The sequence below is a fragment of the Urocampus carinirostris genome, chromosome 19 (genome assembly GCF_059441175.1).
Source record: "Urocampus carinirostris isolate Australia breed hairy pipefish chromosome 19, RoL_Ucar_1.0, whole genome shotgun sequence".
NCBI classification, from domain to species: Eukaryota; Metazoa; Chordata; class Actinopteri; order Syngnathiformes; family Syngnathidae; genus Urocampus; species Urocampus carinirostris.
The window spans coordinates 15,367,190-15,378,049 of record NC_142367.1 but is presented as its reverse complement, the minus strand read 5'-3'; the positions used below and the strand labels follow the sequence as shown (position 1 = coordinate 15,378,049).

Sequence of the window (10,860 nt, the reverse complement as noted above, 5' to 3'; positions counted from 1 at the left end):
CATATATTTCTCGATGGGTCCCAGGAGTTTGGTAAAACTCATTTGAAAAAGTAGAACAGCAACATCCTGAGGGTATTATAAGCAAGGAATGGAAAAATAGTCCAGAATGTGGACTCATCAGACGACAGCCCACACAGAGGAACCTTAAGATACAGCTCTTTTCTAGAAGGGGTCAAGAGGGTAGCAGAGCTTTGGAAAACCGAAAGAATTAAAATTTTCTTCATTTGTCCAAGAAATGTAATAAAACTCGTTTGGCAAATTTAGGCCAGCAATAATGGCTTATTTTGGGTGTCCTGTTGTGTCTTTGTTGTGGATGATAAGCACTTTGAAGTACACTCCATTCAAGCCCCATTTTAATCGTTGACGGAAGTCACCTGCCAGGCTATATCGGCAGGACGGGCAACTGTGACGAAAGCAAGTCGACCCAACGTATAAAAGGACGATCGTCCATCTCATCGGTGTCTCCGCCGGCAAACTTCACAACTGGAAAGGTATCTTTATGAGGCTTGACGTCGTTTTTAGAAAGATTCTCAAAATGTTTCTACCAGCATGGTCAATCCGGACTTTGCAGTTGTTTTAGATAGTCATTTTTCGTATTTCCACAGATGGCGTTCACTCTTTATTCATTCTTCCTGTATTGTGCCATCACTGGAGTGTCCTTTGGGGTAAGTCCAAACATTGACATTTTTATTATTAAAATCCATTGAAGTCTTTATTTGCGCCTGTTCTTCTTCACAGTGGAATCAGTGTCCAGATAACCGAGGTGGGTACGGAAACTCAAGTCTCTCAGTTTTGCCTGAATTCCAATTCAAGCTATTTCGAAATGTCTTAATTTGTCTTGAAATGTCTACAGACCATAGCTGCCCCGAGGACTGGCTCCGGCTAAATTCTAAATGTTACATATTTCAATCGGAGTTCAGGACGTTTGGAGATGCCGAGGTATTGAAGTCTTGCCGATGGAACCCTTTAATGAAAGGAACTAGTCTAAATTCTTGTTTTACTGGATGGTCCCACAGACGGTCTGCAAAGTTCTTGGTGGGAATCTGGTGTCCATCCACACTACTTTAGAAAATGCCGTGGTTCTGGAAATGTCTCGGCTGGCCAATGTGGACCATCACGCCTGGATTGGACTCCACGAAAACACTCGGGTATGGTATTTGTTGACGTCCTCTGGTCAAAATGCCACAAAAGTTTGGGAGTCTGGTTTTGAAGCCTGAAATAACCCCGCATAACATCAAGACTCAATGTAATTTTGTCTTCCAGGATAATTTCCTTTGGACCGATGGCAGCGTTTTGGATTTCACTGGATTTGGTGTGAATGAGCCTGATCTCATTGGCGAATGTGTTCTGATTTTTAATGGAAGTACGTAAGGCACAGTCATTCATTTTCTAGGGTAAAAGAGCATTTCAAATCACATTGAAACATTTTTTTTTTCAGATGGTTGGTGGAAAGATGAGCCGTGCAACCTCACAGCGCCGTACATTTGCTCCAGAGATGCGGAATGTAGAAGCAGCTATTGTGGCCTTGTCCACTAATCCAGTCTTCTGATATGACCTATTTTTCTTCCTGATGACACAGTGAACAAATTGTTATGATGATTTTGTTTTCTACTATTGATTGAATCATTTCTTCTTGTACAATTTTTGATTATTAATGGAAATTATTTACTTGGTGATTAATAAACAAAAAAATCCAACAAATCATCTTATTGACTTCTTTTCTCAAATGTTTGGATTATATTGCTTGTTTGTGTCATGATTACTAACTCTGATCACCTGGAGCAATCATGTGGGTGCCTTCTAATTGGCTGGCACTTCGCTCTTAAGCACGCTGTGCCTGGACCTCCTCGTCAGAGTGTACTTTGGTAACTCTGTGTTACTCTCCTGATTTCCCGTTCGTCAAAGATTTCTGCTTACCTGTTTCTGCCTGCCTCCGATCCGACCTGTTTCCGTCCCACGCTTCGATCTCCTCTCCAGCCCCGGTAAACTCGACCTGCCTGACTTCCGCACCCCGATTGGCCACTTGATCCGAAGCTATCTCTCCGGCTCCGCTGCTGACGTCTGACGGCCATCACGTCTCCCGCAAGCCCTGAACGCTTCCTTAAATAAAGAACTGAAACGAATGCTCTAGGGTTTCCTGGTCTGTTCTGGTCTCTTGATAGTTTATGGAAGAACTTGGTATCTTTATTTTCATCTTTTGGCAAAAGAAACAGAACAGCTTTTACCGATTTTCTGTAATAACCTAGAATAACAACTGAAACTGTGGGAAAAGGGCCACGCTCCATGATGGTAAATGGTCTCAATTTATATAGCACTTTTTAAGTCACTAAAGACCTTCCAAAACGCTTTACAATGTGCTTCATACTTACCCATTCACACACACTGATAGCGGCGTCAGCCATGCAAGGCTCCTACCTCCTTATCGGGGCCATTGGGAGTTCAGTGTCTTGCCCAAGGACACTTAAACATTCAATTCAGAGGAGCCGGGAATCAAACCTGCTACCTCTCAGCACTTGGACGGGCGCTCTGCCCCAAGTACAGCTACACATTCTGAGAATCTTTGGAAACAAACAACACAAAACATTCCTAACTTAACCAGTACTACCATATGAAAGACTTGTCTGTGGTCTGACAGGCCCATGGTTCAATTTTTTGTAAAGATTTTGGACTTTGTGTCTTCTGGGCAAAACAGAAAGAAGAGCATCAGGTCAGGAACTGTGTTCTTGAAAATATAAACACTACTCTCAAAAAGTTCCCAACTTTAGCCAATAGTGTAGAGTGTACTGTAGTCTGACGAGTCCACATTTGATATTTTGTAAGAAAATGATGGACTTTGTGTCTTTTGGACAATAAGGACCAGACCATCAGATCAGGTGTTGAAAACCTCTCCTCAAAAGTCTTCAACATAATCTAAAAAATAGTGATGTTAAGTGGACTGTGGTCTGATGAGTCCACAGTTTCAATTTAAGTAGTGAATCATGGACCTTCTGTGACTTCTGGACAAAAAAAAACATTACCATCAGATCCGTGCTCATATTCACAAAAGCACTAAGAATCTTCTCAAAGAGTTCCCACATGAATCTAGTGTTTGATGATGTAAAGGGTGCTGTGGTCAGATGAGTCCATATTTTTACATTTTCTAAAAAAAAAAAAAGATGGACTTTGTGTTTTTTGGACAATGAGGACCAGACCATCAGATCATTCCTCGTGTTGAAAACATCTCCTCAAAAAGTCTTCAACATGATCTAAAAACTGGTGATGTTAGGTGGACTGCGGTCTGATGAGTCCACAGTTTAAATTTTAGTAGTAAATCACGGACTTTCTGTGTCTTCTAAAAATATTACCATCAGATCAGTGCTCGTATTCATAAAAGCACTAGTAATCTTCTCAGAAAGTTCCCAAATTGATCTAGTATTTGTTTGTATAAAAGGGCACTGTGGTCTAATGAGTCCACAGTTCAAGTTTTTGAAGAAAACTTTGGACATTGTGTTTTCTGGGCCAAAAAAGGCCATGCTTCTCAAAAAACAAAAAATCTTCTAAAAAGTTTACGACTCGACCTTATTGTCTGTCATGCAAAGTTTACTGTGGTCTAACGAGTCCACATTTTTTTAAAAGAGTAGGTGTTGTGCCTTGTGGGACAAAAAAGTAAGAATACATCATACCAGGTCTGGTTTGGTAAAAAATCCAGGTATCTCCTCAGAAGACATCCCTAACTAACCTAAAGTTCACTGATGTGAAGTTCTAAGAATAGTACCATGGTCTAACACAGTGATTTTCCACCACTAGTGTGCCATGAGAGATCGTCAGGTGTGCCGTGAGAAATAATCCAATGTCACTTTTTAAAATTTAAAATTTTATATAACATTTATAAATCATTTTGTGCAAATAGGATGTCATTGTCAAGGGTCTGTGCTGTAAAAACAGGGTGTATTATAAATTATATTGTAATTAAACATACTGTTCAGCAATGTTCCCTCTAATTTTCCACGGGTCTGAGCGTTCACACAAAATCGGTGAGCAACGCTTAAAACAACAGTAAGCAACCATAATTGTGGCAAGATAATTAATTATTAAACATGTCCAAAACTTGACATCAAGTTACATTTTGCTGAGTTTCCGGCAATGCAAAATTATTTTTCTCTTTTGAATGAATTGACTCATGTAAAGGTTGTACGGCCTACAAACGTCGTTTGTTCTTACAATTCTTTCACAAGATTTCCATTTCTTTTTATTCCTGGTTTCTTTTGTCGCATAATACTAACATTTTCGGGGGCTTATTCAGTCGGTTGCAGATACACAACTGTATTTAATCACATTTTTAGTCGAAGTACAATGTTGGCAACAAGATTCACTTGATATCATTGGAAATGATTTGAATGCAACACAAACTTTTTCTTCTTTCCGTGTTTTTTTCTACTTTTTTGTTACTTTTTTCTTTTTGTTCTCTATTTACTTTTTTCCTACATTTCTTTCTTTTCTTTTTTTCTGGCTTTTTTTCTAAATGTTTGCTTCTTTTTTTCTTTTCTTTTGTTTCTTTTTTTCTCAGCTTTTCACTACTTTTTCATTTTGGTATTTTTTTCTTTTTTTTTCTATTCCCCCCTTCCTTTAAGTCATGTTGTGCATGATTTTACATAATATTTGGTCATGTCGGGATTAAAGAAGCAAAAACAACCTGAAGAGCCGATTAGGACCCAAAAGAGCCGGTTCCTTTTAGTGAGCCGAGCCGAAGAAGCCGGTTCGCTACTAACTTTACTCAACTTCGTTCTACTCTGACTCGGACTTCAAAATACCCCATTCAGGACACCACGTCAGGGGAACCCGTGTATTTTTACCTTCATGCACTGTAACTTTGACTTAAGTCGCTTCTTAATTAGCAATTTTGAGCCCTCATTTTTGTGCGCTAGCTAGATTTTCTTGTGCGCTGAGAATGTGCCAGCAGTGCGCAATTGCGCACGCGTGCAGCTTAGAGGGAACACTGTTCAGTGTCATTTTATAACATTTTTGGTTAGTGGTGTGCCGCCAAATTTTTCCAAAGTAAAAAGCATGCCCTGGCTCAACAAGTCCATGGATCCATTTTTTTTTAGAAAATAATGAAGTTTGTGTCTTCTGGACAAAAATATAAGGCAGCTATCAGACCAGACCATGCCTGATTTGGTAGAGATTGCGATAATCTCCTCAAAATACGTCCCTTACATGAATGAACAATGACATGAAGCAGAAAAATACCACGGTCTGATGAGTCCATGGTTCATATTTTTATGAAAATCATGGATTTTGTGGCTCTTGAGCCAGAAAGTAGGATGACCACCGGAGCAGGTCTGTTCTATTACAAATTCCAAGAATCTCCTCAAAATATATTTATAACTTGACCTAATAGTCACTGATGCAAGGGTCTGACTTTTCCATAGTTATTTTTTTTGAAGAAAATGATGGACTCTCTGGGTCAGAAAATTACTGTACCCTATTCTCTTGTTGTAAATGTTCTGAAATGGAAGATTTGAAGACTGATTTTGCAGTCATGTACTTGAGTTGCGGACGAAATAGACCTCGGTTAATGAATTTAATGTTTATTACAATCACTTACAAAAACAAACAAAGCCATCAACATATTTAAAAAAAAAATATCACCAACACAATTTAAAGCACTATTGCGGAGAAAGAAGATTAAATTCCGATTAGATAAAATCATTTTAATTAGGGAAATATTGTGTCAAATGACATAGCGATTAGAGAGCAGATTAGGTTGTGCTACCATGGTCGCTGCCATTGCAAATCTTTGCATCCTGGGCACAAACGTACGGCGAGTAGCTGTCGCAAAACTCGTCCCTCCAAAATGAATCTGTAGGAAATAAAAACAGAAAAGGCGATTTCCAGCAGGTCCTTGCTTATATTAGATAAAATTCCATGATCCATTAACCACGATTCTGCAAAACTGCACATTTGTCAGGTCTGGTATCTCTTTTTTTTTGCTGTTACCATGTTTACCACTAAAATGACCTACATTGTTACAGTCAAGATCCATGATCCCCAATTCCTTATTAGTGCAGGCACGGACTGGCTAAAGGCAGTTTTATTGGGAGGCAGGCTTTTTTGGCCTCCCTGAAATTAAATGCACAACAGTAGCTGCTCCAGTATGTCACAAAGGTGAATACCCCCCTACCTTTTCTGCAGGGGTTTCATTATAATGTTTAACAGTCAGTGAAGAAACGTCTTTTTGACACAATAAAACGCCTGTCAACAAAGGCCATGGCTTACTTACTCGTAAGATATCCTCTGGTCTGATTAGACAAAGATTCGTTTATTTGGCTCAGATGGTGGGAAGCATGTGTGGCAGTAAGCCAGGTGAGGAGTAAAACCATGTTTGTGTCCTGGCTAAAATCAAGCATGGTGTTGGGAATGTCATGGTTTGGGACTGCGAGAATGAAACTAGGATTGAGGAGTTACATTTCATTAAGGGAAACACAAACTCAAGTTTTCACTGTGAAAAACTGGCGCAGAAAAATGATCCCCTCACTCAAGAAACTAGGTCGCCGGGCAATTTTCCCTAATTGACCCCAAATACAATTCTAAGATGACCAAGGCTTTTCTAAACAGACTAAGAGTAAAGGGGATGGACTGGTCCAGCATGTCTTCAGATTTAAATCCAATAGAACATTGTTGGACCATCATCAAGCGGAAGTTGGAGAAGCACAAGATCTTTAATATCCCCAGGCTCAGTCATGTTATCATGAAAGAATGGAAGAGCATTCCAGTGGCAATTTATGAGGCTCTGATGAAATCGATGGCCAGGAGGATTGAAGTGGTTCTGCAACATCATGGTGGCCACACAAAATATTGAACTTCAGGATTTTTTACCCAAGGGTGCACTCACTTTTGTTACCAGGTGTATAGCTACTCATGGCTATATTTTGTGTTTTTTGAGGGGGAAAATAAATTTAAACTGCTATAGAAGCTTTACATAGACTACCTTTCATTGTGTGAAAGCGATTTTTCTTCAGTGTTGTTCAATTAAACATTATGAGGAAATCTCAGCAGAAATGTGAGGGGTGCGCTCACTTTTGTGACATACTGTATCCGTTATTCTCGGTCGACTATTGCTGACAACAAGCAAGGTGCATTTTTGTGGTTGTTCTGGCTTGTGCCCCGCATAAAATGTCCTATACTGTTTTGGCCACGATCTATTATCCCTGGTCAACTAACACTGAGAGCATTGGCTGAGAGATCATAATTATTTAATGCTTGTCTGCTCTTTTTTCACGTTCCTTCTACCTAAAATGAACATCACCCGTGTGGCGGCGATCCATTATCCCCTGTGGACCATGACTGTGAACATGAGTCAGCGGAGCGCATAATGAGTGGTTATTTTGTCGATTTTGCATTAGGCAGGGGTTTTATTACCCCTTGACCACATTCAATTGGGTATTTTAGTAATGGACCTACCTGTACCACTTAACAGCATGCAGTTGCCAGTATCATCAGGCTCCAATGGAGCAAAAGCAAAGAAATCCACGGGGCTACCGTCACTCCAAAAGAACTGGTAATGCTGAAAGGCAGTGTAAGATTTGACTTTAAGCAACCAATCTCTGTAACATTTGCAATACAATCTTCTTAATATTTCCGAAAATCAACGGGCCTGTTTTAATTACGTCAAATCATCCAATAATTTACCGCGAAAGCATCATGGAGTCCAATCCAGGCAGTGGAACCAACACCGTTCGCGTTAACCAGTTGAAAAATGGCGGCGTTTTCTATGCTATTGTGGACGGAAGCCAGATTCCCCCCAAGCATTTGACAGACTCTCTGAAAAAGGTGCAACCCAACACTCAGATGAAATAAGGATCATTTTGGGCTCGAGACTCTTGCATACCTCTGCGTCTGCCATTGTTCTAGCTTCACGTTCCAAGATGTAGCATTTAGAGTCAAACCTAGTCCAACCTTCTGGACAGCCATTCTTTGTAGCTTTGAGAAGAGGAAAAAACAAGGAATTCAGAGGTAATTCTGACACTTTGTGTCTGTGGGTGCATTTGCATGCAGGCACAGTCTTCCGTGGAATTTGGTGAGTGACATGAATAAAATCGTACTTTATTCAATATGGAAATATGGAGAGTTACATCTATCAGTAACATCATTTCCGCTTCGCCTTTGTAAGCAGAAACCTATTACCGTAAATTATGGACTATAAGCCGCTACTTTTTTCCCCAAATGTTTAGCCCATTTTTTGCTTGGCCAAGCGGCCAATTTGTGTAATTTTTCTAACGGCCGCTTATGACGAGGAAAACTTCAACTCCTTAGATTATGCAAAAATTGTCTATATGTTAAAGGTTCTTTCAGATGGCGAGGGGAGGCCTTTTATAGCAAAAGTTATAGAGAGGAAGATGAGGACGGTATACCGTGAATTCAACAATCACGGTGTGCTTCTTTAACAGATACGTTTGATTCGTTGCGTTCGTGTTCATAGTAGCGTGTTGGTACCTTTCAAAGTTACGGTTTGGGATGAAAGTTATATTATTATTATTAAAGCTTTCAAAACTCTCTCGGTGTACCGTCTTTCTTTGTAAATATGTGTAACCATGTGTAATATGTATTTGCAACTGTATATTTTTGTAATGTATTTATTCGTATTTATTTGAGACACTTATGCTGATTTTCACAAGCGAATAAGAAAGAAAGGGCGGAGCAAACGCGGGCTGATGGGAACTAGGGACGGGTAAAGGTGAGTGTTTGTGAACGCAGGAGACAATAGTGGATATATATTTTTCCCACTCTTACCTTTGGAAATATACACTTTTTTTCCTTGGATTACTTTCAACGGGTACCCCGACTCTGCAGGTCTGCATTAAATTATAACTAGCTTGCTCTGTCCACTCCACGTATCGGTCCGGTATTGCAGTACCACTGGGAACGATGCAATAGCACTGATAGTTTGTTAGCCCATTGGATGAGACCTTGACTCAGTTCCACAGCTAGGAGCAAGTGTCTTGGACTATTGATTTTGAAGTGTATCATGAATTGACTAATAATAGATAGTGGACGCTTGATAAAAAATATGTATCAATAAATTCATACAAACTCCCCGCGTCAACAGAATAGTTCATTCAAAAAACATCCATTAGAATAGTTCATTCAAAAAACATCCATTATTTAATGTGGGCGCATGCGGCTAATATACAGGTGCGGCTTGTGTATGTACTAAGTCGGTTTTCCTCCCGAAATGCGGTGGATGCGGGCTATAATCAAGTGCGCCTTATAGTTTGGAATTTACGGTAGTTTGTCTCTTGACAAGTAAACTATTCACTTGGATCCAGAATTACAATATTCAGTTTCCAATGGATTATAGCCTGCATGTAAACTTAATCATTGAACCAACCTTCACATGTGGTACACTGAGCCCACTGTGAAAAAAACAGTTAAAATCAGGCATAAGAACACAGTTCCAAAGGATTACATCAATCAATTCATAAAAATATCTCCACTTACATCTCCGGACAACACCACGGTGATGCCACAAAGGCAGAAGAACGAGCGAAGGGCGAATTCCATCTGTACAACTACACCAAAGCATTAACATTTAAAAACGGTTTTATTCCATGTTGTGTGAAGTTACCTTTGCAGCTGTGAGGTTGAGTCCGCTTCCCTACAACGGGTAATCCTTTTATAGCTTGGCGATGGCCGCACTCACGTCGTTTTTAAACGGACCAGTCGGGCCACAATCAAGCGAGTTTTGGTGAGGACTGAAATATCCATTCAATTATTTGAAATCGTTTGCAATTAAAGAACAATCGTCATTGTCACACCCACAAATGCCGGAATAAGTAATTAAAGCTCTTCTGATCTCTGACACTAAATTAGAAACATTCATTAATAGAACCACGTGTCACGGTCTGATGAGACCGCATTCCAAATTATTTTTGGGAATTCATGGATATTGTAACACTATCCATTGTATTAGTAACCCCAATTTCAAAACCAGATGGTGTTCTATTACAGGGGCAACGTCAAAATATCCGGACTGTTTTGCAAATAATGACAAAAAAAATGAAGATTCCCAAGTTCTCCTAAAAATAATTCTAACTTCACTTAACATTTGCTTGTATAAAATGAAAAATGGTAGTGTCGTTAACGAGTCCAGGGCTCAATTTTTGTTGTTGATGTAGAAAATCATGGAACAGAAAACAGACTTTTGTACCAGAACCCTGAAGATTCTGAGGAACATCTCAGAGAGCCTCTCATATTCAACTTTAAGATGGAAAAAAAACGCTTAGAAATAAATAAAAACTGCACTGTGGTATGACAGGTTCAAACTCTATATCCAGGTTTTGTAGAAAATCATGAGATCTTTCAGATGAGAGCCCTGAAGGTTCTGAAGAACATATCAGAGAGAACCAATGACACCATTTTTAGAACAAGGAACAACAACTGAGGTCTCTAAACTTGACATCATGATCTCTGAGAAATCCGAAATAGAATTTTTGAGAAGGCCTAGGAAAAACAACCTGGAACAGAAGCTTTTGGTTTCTGGGAGGATGGACAGAAAAACCTTAAATAGAGTCATCAACACAACCCATAAAATAATAGGTAGGCCCGTTCTGGGGAACGTTGCTGGATTATGATACCGTAGCAACAACATTATAAAGGACTCCTCTGGTGAGTCCGTTTTTATGGTTTTGCAGAAAATCACAGACCCTTTGAGTCTTCTGGGACAACCAAAACAAAGGACAGTCGGACAAGAACTTTTTACAATCCAATCATAAAAGTCCTAGCATGGGTTTTCCGTCTTTGAGTGATTTCCAGAGATAATCGAAGATCGTCAAGTATGGATTGAGTAATATTTATTGAGAAATAGCTCATAATTATGACAGA

At 39.6% G+C, this 10,860-nt stretch overlaps 2 protein-coding genes across 2 annotated transcripts; one reads left to right on the top strand and one right to left on the bottom strand.

Moving 5' to 3' along the window:
* The first annotated feature begins 605 nt into the window (after positions 1-605).
* LOC148347478 (C-type lectin BpLec-like) lies at positions 606-1,536 on the top strand. The gene is made up of 5 exons (XM_088324272.1): positions 606-665; positions 814-939; positions 1,017-1,148; positions 1,264-1,363; positions 1,439-1,536. The coding sequence occupies exons 1-5, from the start codon at positions 606-608 to the stop codon at positions 1,534-1,536; spliced, it is 516 nt and encodes a 171-aa protein (XP_088180398.1).
* A 4,202-nt stretch (positions 1,537-5,738) lies between these two features.
* LOC148347477 (galactose-specific lectin nattectin-like) lies at positions 5,739-9,540 on the bottom strand. Its single transcript, XM_088324271.1, has 6 exons — positions 9,478-9,540; positions 9,368-9,392; positions 7,868-7,959; positions 7,669-7,800; positions 7,441-7,543; positions 5,739-5,839 (listed from the first exon to the last, which is right to left on the bottom strand). Exons 1-6 carry the CDS (start codon positions 9,538-9,540, stop codon positions 5,739-5,741), a joined length of 516 nt encoding a protein of 171 aa, XP_088180397.1.
* Positions 9,541-10,860: the final 1,320 nt, after the last annotated feature.

What these genes read in the sequence shown, in the direction of transcription:
- LOC148347477 (XM_088324271.1), bottom strand. Translation starts at nt 9,540, where the DNA reads ATGGAATTCGCCCTTCGCTCGTTCTTCTGCCTTTGTGGCATCACCGTG. An exon ending in TCAGTGTACCACATGTGAAG is followed by an intron (nt 7,960 to 9,367) that starts GTTGGTTCAATG and finishes CTCTTCTCAAAG; the next exon opens with CTACAAAGAATGGCTGTCCA. An exon ending in GAACAATGGCAGACGCAGAG is followed by an intron (nt 7,801 to 7,867) that starts GTATGCAAGAGT and finishes CACCTTTTTCAG; the next exon opens with AGAGTCTGTCAAATGCTTGG.
- LOC148347478 (XM_088324272.1), top strand. Translation starts at nt 606, where the DNA reads ATGGCGTTCACTCTTTATTCATTCTTCCTGTATTGTGCCATCACTGGA. An exon ending in GGACGTTTGGAGATGCCGAG is followed by an intron (nt 940 to 1,016) that starts GTATTGAAGTCT and finishes ATGGTCCCACAG; the next exon opens with ACGGTCTGCAAAGTTCTTGG. An exon ending in GACTCCACGAAAACACTCGG is followed by an intron (nt 1,149 to 1,263) that starts GTATGGTATTTG and finishes TTTGTCTTCCAG; the next exon opens with GATAATTTCCTTTGGACCGA.